Source organism: Jaculus jaculus, chromosome 4, assembly GCF_020740685.1.
Source record: "Jaculus jaculus isolate mJacJac1 chromosome 4, mJacJac1.mat.Y.cur, whole genome shotgun sequence".
NCBI lineage: Eukaryota > Metazoa > Chordata > Mammalia > Rodentia > Dipodidae > Jaculus > Jaculus jaculus.
Genome location: NC_059105.1, coordinates 121,477,705 through 121,493,613, shown reverse-complemented (window position 1 = coordinate 121,493,613; position 15,909 = coordinate 121,477,705). Strand labels below are relative to the sequence as shown.

General features: G+C 43.9%; 1 protein-coding gene across 3 annotated transcripts in view; it reads right to left on the bottom strand.

Moving 5' to 3' along the window:
• Positions 1 to 7,597, bottom strand: part of Ttl (tubulin tyrosine ligase) — a 47,811-nt gene extending 40,214 nt beyond the window's left edge. For 2 of the 3 annotated variants that reach the window (XM_045147948.1, XM_045147949.1), the window contains exons 1-2: positions 7,389 to 7,597; positions 3,989 to 4,085 (exon numbers count right to left, since the gene is read on the bottom strand). In XM_045147948.1, coding sequence (XP_045003883.1) covers positions 3,989 to 4,085; positions 7,389 to 7,545 — 254 coding nt within the window. In that variant the 5' untranslated portion in view covers positions 7,546 to 7,597. The remainder of the gene's footprint in view (positions 1 to 3,988; positions 4,086 to 7,388) is intronic. The other variant, XM_004669776.3, reaches the window with a different exon arrangement.
• Between the last annotated feature and the right edge of the window lie 8,312 nt (positions 7,598 to 15,909).

The following is a 15,909-nucleotide window of genomic DNA, read 5'->3' as shown; positions in this document are numbered from 1 at the left end:
GATTGAATATTTTACAAAATTTTCAATCAGTAACCTGAATAAGTAATCACGCCTCTCTTCTCTTGATTCCAGTAAAAAGTTTTTTACATTCTAAACACATAAGATTTCATGAAACCTCACTTTCCCTTAGCAGTTGCTGCTGAGTCATGAAAACCCATCACAATGGACTGAGGAGACAGCTCAGTTAGTAAAATGCTTGCCACACAAGCATGGTGACCTAAGTTCATATCCCAGTGTGGTGGTTTGATTCAGGTGTCCCCTATAAACTTATATGTTCTGAATGCCAGGTTCCAAGCTGATGGAAATTTGAGAATTAACACCTCCTGGAGGCAGCATATTGTTGGGAGCAGGCTTATGGGTGTTATAGCCAGTTTCCCCTTGCCAGTGTTTAGTACACTCTCCTGTGGCTATTGTCCACATTATGCTGGCCAGGGAGTGATGTCCACCCTCTGCTTATGCCATCATTTTCCCCTTCCATCATGGAGCAACCCCCTCAAGTCTGTAAGCTAAAATAAACCTTTTTTTTTTCCCCACAAGCTCCTCTTGGTTGGTGATTTCTACCAGCAATGCAAACCTGACTGCAACAGTAAAGCGGTACCAAGGAGTGGGACTGCTGCTAAACACCTGACTATGTGGCTTTGGCCTTTTGAAAAAGAATGTGGATTGATTTAAAACCTTGGCCTGAGAGACATCTTGCAGTGCTGTAAGTACAGCTTGATGGACTATTCTGGTCAGAGTTGCAAGACCTGAATGCATCAAGAACTATGGACTGTGAGGTTTGGCTAATGAGGGTGAAAGACAGCTTTCCTTGGGATAGAGAGATGGTTTAGCAGTTAAGATGTTTGCCTGTAAAGCCAAAGGATCCCAGTTTGACTCTCTTGGACCCACATAAGCCAGATGCACAAGGGGGCACATGCATCTGCAGTTTGTTTGCAATGGCTGGAGGCCCCCCTCTTTTTCTCTCTCAAGTAAATTATATATATATATATATATATATATATATGCATGTATAAATATATATATATACACATACATACATACATACGTGTGTGTGTGTGTGTGTGTGTGTGTGTGTGTGTATGAGCTTTGTTTGAACTAGGCTAGAAGCAGTTTGTGTGAGAGGTTTGCTGTTAGGCCCATGTCCTGAAAACGTGTGCAGGGTTACAGTGCATAGAAACAGATTGATGTGTGCGCAGGGATGTGGCACAGAAAAATGAAATCTCTGAGCTGAAGCTACTGCCTGTTCAGCTGCAATTGTATGAGCGATTACAACCTTTGATATTGGGGAAACAGGAAGAATGTACACTTCTTGGAAGGAGCCTGAATGCTCAGAGAGTCCTATTCTTCAAAGTCTGTTTATTCCCCCCTGGATTAACAAATTGGCACCCTACCTGGTAATATGGAATATAAGAAATACAGGAAAGAGAGGGTCATTGACTTTGCAACACCATCTTGTGTTTTGGAAATGGCCATGGGCAGTGTGAAGCAGATTTGCTGGATGCCTGCATGTAGACCCAATAGAGCTGTGAGGATGAACCATGGGTTGCAGTGGAGACCCAGTGGAGATGCTGGGACCACGAGATAGCTGCCAAGGAAAGCTGCTGGCCCTGGATGAAGTTTTCCAGGATTGTGAGTAGCCTAGCTGGAGGGGTGGAATTAGAATACCAGAGATTTGTTGCTGGTTAGAATTATCAGACTTGGAGACTTGTCACTGACTAGAGTTGTTGGACTTGGAACTACAGAGTTTGATGTTTGCCCTGTTGAGATTTTGTATTGGTTGAATATTTCTTTGCCATCTTTTGCAGTATGAATGTTTACTCTGTGTTATTATGGGATTTGGGGAGTTTTTTTTGGTATTATGGCTCAGTTGAAAGACCTTGGATTATGAGGATGTTTGAACATATCAGGATTGAAAAAACTATGGGAACTTTTAAAGTTGGGCTGAATTCATTGTATTTTTTTTCATTGTATTTTATATCATATATGGATATCAGCTTATGGGGGTCAGGGACAGTATGTGGTGGTTTGATTCAGGTATCCACCCCATAAACTTAGGTGTTCTGAACGCTAGGTTCCCAGCTGATGGAGATTTGGGAAATTAATACCTCCTGGAGGTGCTGTATTGTTGGGGGCAGGCTTATGGGTATTATCGCCAGTTTCCCCATGCCAGTGTTTGGCACACTGTCATGTGGCTATTGTCCACTTTGTGTTAGCCAGGGAGTGATGTCCACCTTCTGCTCATGCCATCGTTTTCACCTGCCATCATGGAGCTTCTTCTCCTCGAGTCTGTAAGTTAAAATAAACCTTTTTTCCTACAAGCTGCTGTTGGTCAGTGATTTCTGCCAGCAATGCGAACCTGACTGCAACACCCTGGCACCCACATAAATGCTGGATAGGCATGGTGCCCACCTGTAATAGTACTCGGGAGGCAGAGACAAGGAATCTCTAGGACAAGCTAGCTAACTAAAATCAGCAAGCTCCACATTCAAATAAGAGACTACCTCAAAAAATTGAGTGTAGCTGGGCATGGTGGCACATACCTTTAATCCCAGCACTCGTGAGGCAGAGGTAGGAGGATTGCCATGAGTTCAAGGCCACCCTGAGACTATATAGTGAATTCCAGGTCAGCCTGGCCAGAGTGAGACCCCACCTCAAAAAAAAAAAAAAAAAAAAAAAAAGGTGGAAAACAATCCAGGAAGATATCTAACATCAACTTCTGGCCTGAAAACCCACCATGGACAAGACAGAATGGGAAAGTTAACAGGGCCAGCAAAGTGCACAAAAAGTAGAAATGTTCTTATGAGCACCCAACCATCAAGTCATGTCTCCCAAGGTCTCCTTACTGGAAGGATCAGTTTGGCTATACATATGCTTACTAGTTACATAGAAATAATCCTGGAGACCAATGACAACCCTAAATTTTAGGGTCCACACTTAGTGTTTCCACATTGAAATGACAGCAAAAATAGTATTAATAAAAATGTTTCACTTATGCATTGCAAACTATATGAGACAGGCATTCTTCAAAGCCTTCACATAAGGAATTCAAATTAATCCCCACAATATCCCTGACATAGTTACTACCATTATATCCAATTGACAGAGAAGAAAGTTAAAGCACAAACACTCACAAGGTACCAGGCCACTGTTCTATGTACACTTCTTACCAGTCTCCTTGTTTAATCCTCATAACTGATTTATGAGGGAGGTTCAAAGGCTTAGAGAGATAAAGGGATCTGCCCACTAATGGGATCCTTTGAAGAGCTAAAGCTAAAACCCAAGGTGTTAATCTTTGATTGTAATCACTGTGTAATACTTTCTCATTCTAATTGTACTTTATAATACTGTCCTTGAAGTATCTAGTCATACCCCATCTGCCAGGTCATGGATATTGGAGCATATCTTGTTATACCCTGTCCAACTATCTTCTCTGAAGGACTCTTGGTTGTTGTGAGAACTGAGGACTGTTTATATATGGCTTTCTACAGGGACCAACTCCTGCCCAGAAATGACTATAAGTTTATGCCTCTACCTTTCCTCATAGCCACTGGCTAACCAATACTGGAGCATGGAAGCTTAGTGATCTTGCTTCAAAATGTGACCACTTGGAAATACCATCTACTCTAGCTTTAGGGGTAAAACCACCTCTTTGCTTGGCTCTTACCTCACCCTGCACTTATCCTGCTTACTTGTCTTCCAAATAGGCTTGCCTTGAGAACCTTCCCCCTGCCCTCAAGAAATCACTTGCACAAGAACCCTGGAGTTAGGCTTTGCTTCTCAGGAACATCACCTAGGAGACAGATGGGCTTTACCAAACACCACCCAGCATTGCCACGAATGGCAAGCAAAGCAACCTAGAGGAAACTGTGGTTTAGAAAACAGTACTTTTCCCTTTAAATAATCCCACATTTTGGCCTAAGTGCTTCAGGATACAAGCTAAAACGATTTATGTAAAACATTGGAAACTGAGGTCTTAAAGAACACTTACTTCACTAAAGAAGCCTTGCGGCACAGTTTGTCCGCCCCCCTGTAGTAATTCACCAGCTGTAACAGCCCAGGCTCATGACCTATAAGGAAAGAAAAGGCTGAGAAGGGAAACAGGACAGGTAGAAGCAGCAATGTCAACACCAGTGTGCAGGAGAACAGATGTGTCATGCCCAGCTTTTCTTTCTCCATTTCACGCTGATTATTAAAAACAGATTAATTTTGTTTCTGAATCCCACAAGGTTCTTTGCCCTCTCAATATCTCACTAGCAACTCCCACCCTCCCCATGGTGGATGCCATAATACCAACACTATAGGGTCTGCCATGACCATGGCTGCCTTTGTTTTTTCTTGTTAGGGTGAAGAGTATTAGCATTACTCTCCATTTCACATTTCCTTGACCCCTTACTACACTCTCCACTGGCTTACCACACAGACTTCTAATCTGTCATCTGTCTATACACTCTCTACATCTCTGCCCTAGCCTTCTACAAAGATCAAAAAAGGCTGGAGAGATTGCTTAGCAGTTAAGGCGCATGCTGCAAAGCCAAAGGACCCAGATTCAATTCCCCAGCACCCACATAAAGCCAGATGCACAGGGTGGCACATGCATCTAGAGTTTGTTAGCAGTGGTTAAAGGCCCTGGCATGTCCAATCTCTCTCCCTACCTGCCTCTCTCTCTCAAATAAACTAAATATTTTTTAAAATTAAAACAAAAAAAGGCAAAATTACCTATAATCATAGCACTCAGGAGGCTGAGGTAGGAGGAATGCCATGAGTTTAAGCCCAGAGTGAGTACCAGGTCAGCCTAGGCTAGAGTGAGACCCTGCTTCAAAAACCCAAAAACAAAAAAGAAAGAAAGACAGATAGATAGACAGGCAGACTTCACTATTGGTCTCAGCATGCCAACCACTGTGAGCTTCCAGCAGGGTCACTAGAAAGTAAAGAAAGGTAGTGGGAAGGCCGTGGCTAAAATGTCAGAAACCGGAGGAAAAGACCATGACATCAAAATAAAAGAGAGACTGATTGAGATGGGGAGGGGATATGATGGAGAATGGAATTTCAAAGGGGAAAGTGGGGGGGTGGGGGTTGGGAAGGTATTACCATGGGATACTTTTTATAATCATGGAAAATGTTAATAAAAATTGAGAAAAAATAAAATAAAATGTCAGAAACCCCTTAGCTTTATTGTTATTATTCCACAGGGAGACCCATTTCATCAGCTCTTATTACAAACTTTTTCTCTACAAAATCAGAGCGGGGAGGGTGGGCAGGCTAGGGTATATGTAGATCAGTGCTGGCAGAGTATATGCTCAGCATATTTGAGGCCCTGGGTTCACTCCCCAGCAAGACAAAAAATAAATTTATTCAATTAAATTAAAAAGTACAACTAGGGCTGAAAGAATACAAAAATATATATTTTTTCAAATTGCTTAAAAATCATAAAAAAAATTAGGGACAAAACTAAGATTGAGCCAAACCTAGTGGTACACACTTTCAATCCCAGCACTCAGGAGGCAGAGGTATTATGATTGCTATAAATTCAGCCCAAGATTACATAGTGCATTACAGGTCAGCCTGGGCCTTAGTGAGACCCTACCTTGAAGAACAAATAAATAAATAAATAGATGTAAAATTAAACCAAAAGAATTGAGTAGATATCAGAGGTAACAATAATTCATCTGCATATAAGCAAAGCAAAAGTTCCAGGCCTGCCCTGGCTTCTCTCCCTGGAGTAAGCAGACTTGACACACACCTAACCTGCAGCTATCTTCTGTTCCTCAGGCACTGGTGTTCCTGAACCTTTGGCTGACCTGTAAGTTTTTCCTTTGGATTTTATGCAGCCTGCTTTAAGGAAAAGATAAAGAAATACCACTAACAGTGAGTGTGTATAACCACTCTGCTGGGGATAGTTTTCTTTCCAGTAAAAAGCCAAATGCTTGTTGATCATCCACTGAATTTGTGGCACCTACTTAGGGTTAGGCCCCTGCAGGTTCTGTTTCCATTCTGTAGGCTTGAGCAACACAACAGTGCCAGCTTCCTCTGCTTTGGCCTGGGCAGAGCCTTTGGTGGGTTCATTCCATCTAAGCTCCGATAGCTAGACACTGCCAAGACCCAAGAGGACATCATACAAGTCAGGGAAGAGGCCAAAGTACGAAAGAAATAACTATTCAATTACAAGCAGCTGTTTTATCTTCTTCAGGAAAGTTTTTATTTTTTCTTTGCTGAGAGCTTCTTCAGGAAATAGTTTAGCAAAAGAAATCAACGTCCAGACACATTCTTGGTGTCCTGAAATTTATGGGTATTCCTGCTAGTCTCTCCGTGGGTTCACCACTGTATAATATAAACTTCATATAATGATGAAAAGTTGTCTCTAGGCTATATCAAAGGGGAAAATGTAGTTATGTTATGCCTCAACATGCTTTCATTTCTCAAACTATTATACTTTATTTGACATAGTTGCAATCTCACCCAGTTTTGTTTTTTTTTTCACCCAGTTTTTTTAAGTGAGCTGACCAATGGTCAATGTCACTGTACCTACTTTTAGCGTAGTCTCATTCAACACCTATTTCTGAAAACCCTTCTCTCTTGGGACATAGAACCCTGCTCTCGGTGAGCCTTTCAAGGAAGCAGATGAAGATGACACTTCGGCATCGGCATCGTTTCTCCCCTTCTGTTCTTGGAATACAACTGCCCCACCCCAGGGGAGTCTTGGCAAGGGGACCCAGGGAAGGGCAGTCCTTTCTAAATGATTGTGTGGCGAGGAATAGACTTGGCACAGGTAGAAAATGAGCTGAACACATCTAGATGACTTCTAGATTACGTCATTTAAAAAGGAGTCCCTGCCTCTTCGCGGGCAAGTGCGTGAATAGGGTGGTGCCAAGCCAGCTTCATATATTGTGAGTGGCACTGCTCCCAGAGAGGAGGGCAGCGACAGAGAGGAACCAAGGTTACCGTGAAACCTCCACTCATGCACAATTGTGAAAGCACGATTTTGGTGAAGCTAAGGAAAAGCTAAATCCAGGCACCCCTGCACTCCAGCCTTCCCTGGAAGCCCGACCTTTTTGCATGCAGGTCTTTCCCAAACGTCCTCCCCCGAGAAGCAGAATGCTCAAGGGTTTCAATACCGACAACTCCCCCTTCACCGCGCGGGAGAGAGTGCCGGGGGCGAAACGCTGCAGTGTGGCAGCCGGACCGCAGCCCACCTCCCCGAGCTGCAGGGGCAGGTCATTGTCCCTCACCCAGCTCGGGAGAACGGAGGCTTGGAAAGCCATAGGGCTGCGTCTCACCGGATCCGTTCCCGATCCGCCTCGCGGAGGGAGGATTTACGACCTTAAAAACAAAAGCGCCCGCCCGCTCGCTCCCGGGCCGCAGGGCGAGGGCGCGGGCCCGCGGAGGCTCACCCAGTCTCCCGAAGGGCAGCCGGTTTCGCTCGCCCAGCATCAAGTTGAACCTGGGGTTGTCTCGCTTCAGCCTCTTCCAGTGGCCCGTGGCGAGCAGCAGCCGGGACACCTCGGCGTAGACGCTGCTGTTCTCGTCGCGCACCACGAAGGAGTACATGGCGATGGGCGCGCGCCCGGCCAGGGCTCAGCCGCCGCAGGAAGCCCGCGACGCGGTGGCTCCGCGTGTCCCGCCGGCCTCGCGTCGCCGCGGCCGTCCCTTCCCCGCGGCGCCGCCCCCAGGCCGCCCAGATGCCGCGCCCGCCGCCGCCGGGGCCCCGCCTCCGCCCCGTGATTCCCCGCGTCCCGACACCCGCCCTGGACCCGCCCGGCTGGCGGTGGGCGATGGGCAGCGCGGCGAGTGCGGACGCCCAGAGGGAGTCCAGGCCCCGGCAGAGCCAGACACGGTGCTTGAGGAAGATCCCTGTCTGCAGTTTCCCCGGGTCTTCCTCCCGGCCCAGACGCGTGCAAACCACAGGAGATGCCCCGCAATGGGTAGAGTGCTCGTCTAGCCGGTCCTAGGCCAGGGTTCCATCTGCAGCACAGAATATACTAGGCCTAATCCCATCTCTTAGGAGCTAGAAGCAGGAGGACCAGAAATTCAAGGGCATGCACATGCCACATAAGGAATTCAAAATTAGTACACTGTATCTGTATGGATTTTTTCCTGTCCAGTTTGCACCTCCTAAACCTGGTCACAGGGTGTTCTTGTCCCTTCATAACGACAGCTTGAACTTGTTCATCCAGAAAATTCCTGGAGGGGAGGGTGGATCTATACTCAGCAAGCAGTTTAGGAATAGGGTTCTTCCAATTGTCAGAGAAGAGACGCAGCAAGGCACTTGACACTGTGTGTAGTGTGAGAACACAGAAATACACACATCCAGGAGGAAGAACGAGGAACCTACCCCGTCCCTCCATAACGCCCCCCTCCAGAAGGCCCAACGACAGACAGAATCCACAGCTCAAGGTCTTGTCTCATTCTTTATTCTTCTTGCCCTTAGAAGTACCCACTTCTAAACCGGGCATGGTGGCACACGCTTTTAATCCCAGCACTCAGGAGGCAGAGATAGGTGGATCACTGTGAGTTCCAGGCCACCCTAAAACTACGTGGTGAATTTCCAGGTCAGCCTGGGCTAGAGAGCGAGACCCTACCTCAAACAAAAACAGAAAAGAAGAAATACCCACTTCTAAGAGCTACAGTTCTGTGGTAGTTTGAATGTAATGGCCCAATTAAAATTAAAATTGAGGGCTGGAGAGATGGCTTAGTGGCTAAGGCTTTTGCCTGCAAAGCCAAAGGACCCTGGTTCAATTCCCCAGGACCCATGTAAACCAGATGCACAAGGTGGCACATGTGTCTGGAGTTCATTTGCAGTGGCTGGAGGCCCTGGCACGCCCATTCTCTCTCTCTCTCTCTCTCTCTCTCTCTCTCTCTCTCTCTCTCTCTCCCTGCCTCTTTCTCTCTCTCTCTCAAATAAATAAATAAAAATAAAGTAAAAAGATTTAAAATTAAAAAATAAAAAACTTTCATTAAAAAAATTTAAAATTGAGTTTGCAACGTGAGCCCCTAGCGGCAGATCCCTGCTACAAGGGGACCTGTCACTATGGACAGATCTTGGAGTCAAGCCCTGAGGTATGTTTGGGGGCAGATCTTCATTCCAGCCCAAAGGTATGTGGAGAAGCCCGGTAAGGATGACAGAGTCTAGAGCCATTTTCTTCTGTAGGTGGTAGTTTCTGGACTTGTAACCCTGCACAAGTAGCATGACAGAAAGACAAATAATTCAGGTCAGCCAGGCCTGCACTAATGACTCAGATGTGAAAATGATTCCCTTTGTGTCTCAAGGCAACAGGATGGCTTGATAGTGTAACAATCTTGAGAATGAAACGCATGTATTTGCCTAGCACATACCTGGTATATAATAAACTTTCCATAAGTAGGAAGTTATCAAGTTTAGATGGTGTACTTACATCATAGACTAAAAATAATACTTTTTAATTTTTTTGTTTATTTTATTTATTTATTTGAGAGCGACAGACAGAGAAAGAGGCAGATACAGAGAGAATGGGCGCGCAAGGGCTTCCAGCCACTGCAAACGAACTCTAGATGCGTGTGCCCCCTTGTGCACCTGGGTCTGGGGAATCGAGCCTCGAACCGGGGTTCTTAGGCTTCACAGGCAAGCACTTAACTGCTAAGCCATCTGTCCAGCCCTAAAAATAATAACTTTTGTTAGAAGGAAACCAGACTCTGTAGAGCAGGGCTATTCTTTCATGAGCATGAATCTTTTCACTTACTGTTCAAGAGGTGCTGTCCACAAGCACGCAGTCGAACTTTGCAAACTATCTTTTTTTATCCGTTTATTTATTTATTTGAGAGAGAGAGTCAGATAGAGAGGAAGAGAGAGTGGGTGTGCCAGGGCATCCAGCCACAGCAAACAAACTCCAGACACATGCGCCCCTTGTGCATCTGGCTTACATGGGCCCTGGGGGATCGAACCAGGGTACTTAAGCTTTGCAGGCAAACACCTTAGCTGCTAAGCCATTTCACCAGCCCCAAACTTTGCAAGCCTTCTAACATGGACCCACACAATCACACATAAGAAAATGTGTGCTCTTCTCTGACCACAAGTTATTGTGCTCATGTACTCATGTATTAAGTTTCAGATGTTTAAGGATTTTTAATTTTTCTTTCTGCTATTGATATGTTATTTAAATTGATTGTGGTCATGAGCTGGAAAGATGGCTTAGTGGTTAAGGTGAAGCTCAGGTTTGATTCCCTGGCCCCACACAAGCCAAATGCACAAAGTGGCACATGTCTAGAGTTTGTATGCAGTGGCTAGAGGTCTGGGCACACCCATTCTCTGTCTCCCTCTCTTTCTTTCTATCTATCTATATGCCTCTTTCTCTCTCTCAAATAAATAAATTAAATCAAATTGATTGTGGTCATAGGGAATACTTCGTGTGTGTTATTTACCTTCTTATTTCTGGGACAAATCACCTGACCAGAAGCAGTTCTTGGAAGGAAAGAGTTTTGTTTTTTCTTTTTTTTTGTGGTTTTTCCAGGTAGGGTCTCACTCTAGCCCAGGCTGACCTGGAATTCACTATGTAGTCTCAGGGTGGCCTCGAACTCACAGTGATCCTCTGCCTCCCGAGTGCTGGGATTAAAGGCATGTGCCACCACGCCCGGCTCAGGAAAGAGTTTTTTTAGGTTTACAGTTTCCAGGAAAGTTTTATAATGGAAGGGAAAGCAGGGCAGGACAGACATCCAGGTGTCACATCTTATCACATGAGCTGGGAGTAAGTAGCATGAGTGAGCTAGCTTTATCCAAAGGCCTTCCACCAACTCTAGCAAAGCTCCACTTTCTAAAGATGCCACCAACTGGGGGCTAAGTAGGAGGCTTAATCACAAACACAAGGTTATGAAGGTGTGGTGGTTTGAATAGTTGGCCCCCAATATATTCAGTTTTTTATTAGTTTGTAGTTTGTATCTGCAGCCACCTGGCTGGAGGCATGTCACTGGGCGACTTAAGGTGTGGTGGTGGGTTTCAGATTTCAATCTAAAGATATGCTAAGTGTGCCTAGCTGGAGTTCCTGAAGCATGCTATGCTATGTGGCTTTAGGCTTGTGCTTCTCTCTCTGTGTTTGGTCCATTGAAAGCAGGCCAGCTTCTTCTGCCATTATAGAACTTCCCCTGGATCAGTAAGCTTCAATAAATCCTTTCCTCCTTAACCATGTCTGGTCTGGAAGTTCATCTCAGCGAACTTGAATCCGTCTGCTACAGAAGTACATTTTACATTCAAAACACCACAGTATGTTTTCAATCCTTTTGTGTTTACTAAGACTTGATGTGTGGCATGGCATGTAGTCTGTGGCAACATTTCATGTATGCTTGACAAGAATGTGTATTCTCTTTTTGTTGGGTGTAATCTTCTATATATGCTAATTAGAGTACATTTGTTGGTAGAACTGCTCAAGTTTTGTTAGGGGTTTGTTGTTTTTTCTGAGGCAGGGTCTCACTCTAGCCTGGAAGTTACTCTGTAGCCCCATGCTGGCCTTGAACTCATGGCAATCCTCATACATCAGCCTCAGAGTGCTGGGATTAAAGACATTTGTAATCATATCTGGCAAGATTCGTTTAGTTTTATAACTAATAATTCTCATTGTTTTAATTTATTTATGTGTTTATTTATTAGAGAAAAAGTGAATGAGCACATCAGCGCTTCTGGCTGCTACAAACAAACTCCAGATGCATACACTACCATATGCATCTGGCTTACCTGGGTACTGGGCAATCAAACCTGGATCCTAAGTCCTCACAGGTAAGTACTTTAACCATTAAGCCATCTCTTCAGCTCTAATTGTAATTATTTTAAGTATGGCCTTGAAGATTATAACTAAAAGTGTTGAATTATATAACTCTTACTTTAATTCTGCCAGCTTTTACTTCTGTAAGAGCTAGATCATAAGGCATATTTTTATTTTTATTTATTTACTTATTTGACAGAGAAAGAGGAAGGGAGGAGAGAGGGAGGCAGAGAAAGGGAGAGAATGGGTGCACCAGGGCCTCCAGCCACTGCAAATGAATTCCAGAAGTGTGTGGCCCCTTGTGCAGCTGACTGACATGGGTTCTGGGGAATCGAACCTGGGTCCTTTGGCTTTGCAGGCAAATGCCTTAACTGCTAAGCCATCCCTCCAGCCCTATATTTTTATTTTAATTGTTACATCTTTCTGATACATTATTCTTAACATCTATTTTGGCTGTACCAATATTTTTTCTAACAATATTTTTTATATAAGGTCTATTTTTGTTATAATATAGATGGTTGTGTTAGATGTTTTGAAATTTTTTGTTTATTTTTATTTATTTATTTATTTGAGAGCAACAGACAGAGAGAGAAAGAGGTAGAGAGAGAGAATGGGCATGCCAGGGCCTCCAGCCACTGGAACTGAACTCCAGACGTGTGCATCTGGCTAATGTGGGTCCTGGGGAATCGAGCCTCGAACTGGGGTCCTTAGGCTTCACAGGCAAGCACTTAACCACTAAGCCATCTCTCCAGCCAGGTTGTGTTAGATTTTTAAAAATATCTTTTTATTTGGCCTGGAGAGATGGTTTAGTGGTTAAGGCATGTTGCAGTCTGGTTCACATTGCTGATAGAAATCTCCCAACCAAAAGCAGCTTCTGGGAAAAAGAGATTTATTTTGGCTTACAGACTCAAGGGGAAGCTCCACAATGGCAGGGAAAACTATGGTATGAGCAGAGGGTGGACATCACCCCCTGGCCAACATAAGGTGGACCATAGCAACAGGAGGGTGTGCCAAACACTGGCAAGGGGAAACTGGCTATAATATCCATAAGCCCACCCCCAACAATATACTTCCTCCAGGAGGCATTAATTCCCAAATACCCATCAGCTGGGAAACTAGCATTTAGAACACCTAAGTTTTTGGGGTACACCTGAATCAAACCACCACAAGGCATTTGCCTGCAAAGCCAAAGGACACTGATTTGACTCTCTAGTACTCGTGTTAGCCAGATGCACAAGGGGACACATGCGTCTGGAGTTCGTTTGCAGTGGCTGGAGGCCCTGGCGTGCCCATTCTCTCTCTCTTTCTCTCTCTGAAATAAATAAATAAAATATATTTATAAAAAATATTTTTGTTTATTTATTTGAGAGAGAGGAAAAAAAATGGTCACAAACTCCAGACACATGCGCCACTTTATGCATCTGGCTTTCATGGGTACTGAGGAATCAAACCTGAATACTTAGGCTTCCCAGGCAACACCTTAACTGCTAAGCCATCTCTCCAATCTGGTTGTGTTAGATTTTTTAGGTGTACCATAATAAATAATAAATTACCATAAAGTGAGTGATTCCAAACAACAGAAATTGATTGTCTCATAGTCCTGCCTGGAAGCCCAAAAGAACATGCTGTCAGCAGGGCCAGGCGTACTCCCAAGCCCCTAGAGAACCCTTATCTGCCACTTCCTCTTGCCTGGTGGAGACCAGCAGTGCTTGGAATTTCTTCTCATGTGGACATATCCCACTGATCTCTACCTCTGTTAGCAACCATTCTCCCCGTGTGGCTCTGGGTCAGTATAATTCAGTATAACCTCATCTAACCCTGATAACATTTTGAGATTATTTTCAAAATATAGGCTTAAAGCTCACATGTATAGGTTTCTGGAAGACATGAATTTGGGGGAGACATTACTTAACTCATTATAACACTCCCCCTGTTCTTTGGTTACTGCTTGTAAGGAATGTCTTTTCCCATCATTTTATTTCCTACCTGTTATATTTTGGATCAAAGCTGAGTCTGTTACAGACAAGATTAGAGGCTGGGTAAGATGACACATATTTGTAATTCCAGCACTTTTGTAAGGCAGAGTCTGGTAGATCAGAAGTTCAAGGTCATCCTTGGTTACATGAGATCCTGTCTCAAACAGAAAAAAAAAAAAAAGTAAAATAAAATGAATAAAACAAAAAGATTAGATCTTATTTTTCTCTTTGAATACAATGTGGTAATCTCTGCATTTTCATTAGGTTGTTCTTTATTTTCTTCTTCTTGACTGCCTACTTAAAAAAATTATTTTTGTTGATAGCTTCCATAATTATAGACAATAAACAATGATATTTCCCTCCCCTCCCCTACTCTCCCACTCATATATCCATCATATCCCCTACCCTTCTCAATTAGTCCCCTTTCATTTTGACATCATCATCTTTTCCTCCTATTATGAAGGTCTTGTGTAGGTAGTGCCAGGCACTGTGAGGTCATGGATATTGAGGCCATTTTGTGTGTGGAAAATTGCATTGTAAGTAGTCCTGCCTTTCCTTAAACTCTTACATTCTTTCTGCCACCTCTTCCACAGTGGACCCTGAGCCTTGGAAGCTGTGATAGAGATTTGACTGCCTACTTTTGTGTTAAATAAATAGTTTCTTTTTTTTTTAATTTTTTTTCTGTTTTTTTAAATTTATTTATTTGAGAGGGACAGAGAGAGAGAGAATGAGCACACCAGGGCCTCCAGCCACTGCAAACGAACTCCAGACACGTGTGCCCCCTTGTGCATCTGGCTAATGTGGGTCCTGGGGAATCAAGCCTCGAACTGGGGTCCTTAGGCTTCACAGGCAAGCCCTTAACCGCTAAGCCATCTCTCCAGCCCATAGTTTCTTTTTTATAAAAATTTTTATTTGTTTACAAGCAGAGAGAGATAGAGGAGAGACCGACAGAACAGGCTTGCCAGGGCCTCCAGCTGCTGCAAATGAACTTGATGCATGCACCACTTTGTGCATCTCACCCTACATGGGTACTGGGAAATTGAACCCAGGTGGTTAGACTTTGCAGGCAAGTGCCTTAAGCACTCACTGATCCATCTCTCCAGCCCCTAAATAAATAATTTCTAGTATTCAATTTTAATTCTGTGTTAATTACTTTTAATATGTTAAGCAAATGCCTATAACCACTAAGCCATATCCCAACTACTTTAAATATTTTTAAAATTTATTTATTTGCAAGTAGAGAGACAGAGAGAGACAGATGGAGAGAATAGACACGCCAGGGCCTCCAGGTGCTGCAAACAAACTCCAGATGCATGTGCCACCCATGCATTTAGCTTCATGTGGGTACTGGGGAGTCAAAACTGGGTTGTCAGGCTCTGCAGGCAAGCACCTTAACCACTAAAGCATCTCTCCAGCCCACTTTTAGTACTTTCAAAAGTTATTTCCATAATGGTTGCTTTTGGGATTACAATGTTGATTTTAACTGACAAAACAATTTGACTTCATCTTAATTCTAGTAAAATATGGTCCCATTTTCTTTCTGCTCCCTTTCAGTTTTATAGCTATACATCCAATAATACAGTGCATAATTGTTGATTTATATCATCTTATAGCTTCCTGGAAACCACCCTCACAAACCCTCCCAAGACACATGTTTCTTGATTCCTAATCTGATCAAGTTGACAACAAAATTGAACCAAATAATTTGATCAAGCCATTTCACAATGTTTACGTGTGGTGAAAACATCATATCGTTCACCACGAATGTGTGCCACTTTTACTTGACAGTTTAAGAAAAGTACAGGTGAGTATGATAGTCCACACCTGTAATCCCAGCACTTGGGACGCTGATGCAAGAGGATCTTGAGTTTGAGACTAGTTTAGCTTTGGATACAGTGAGATCTTGTCTCAAAAATGACAGGGAGGAGCTGGGCATGGTGGCACACAACTTTAATCCCAGCACTCAGGAGGCAGAGGTAGGAGGATCACCATGAGTTCGAGGCCACCCTGAGACTACATGGTAAATCCCAGATCAGCCTGGAACTAGAGTGAGACCCTACCTTGAAAAACCAAAAATAAAATAAAATAAAATAATAACAGGGAGGCCTGGAGAGATGGCTTAGCCATTAAGGTGCTTGCCTGCAAAGCTTAAGACCCAGGTTCAGTTCCTCAGAACCCATGTAAGCCAGATGCACATGGTGGCATATGTG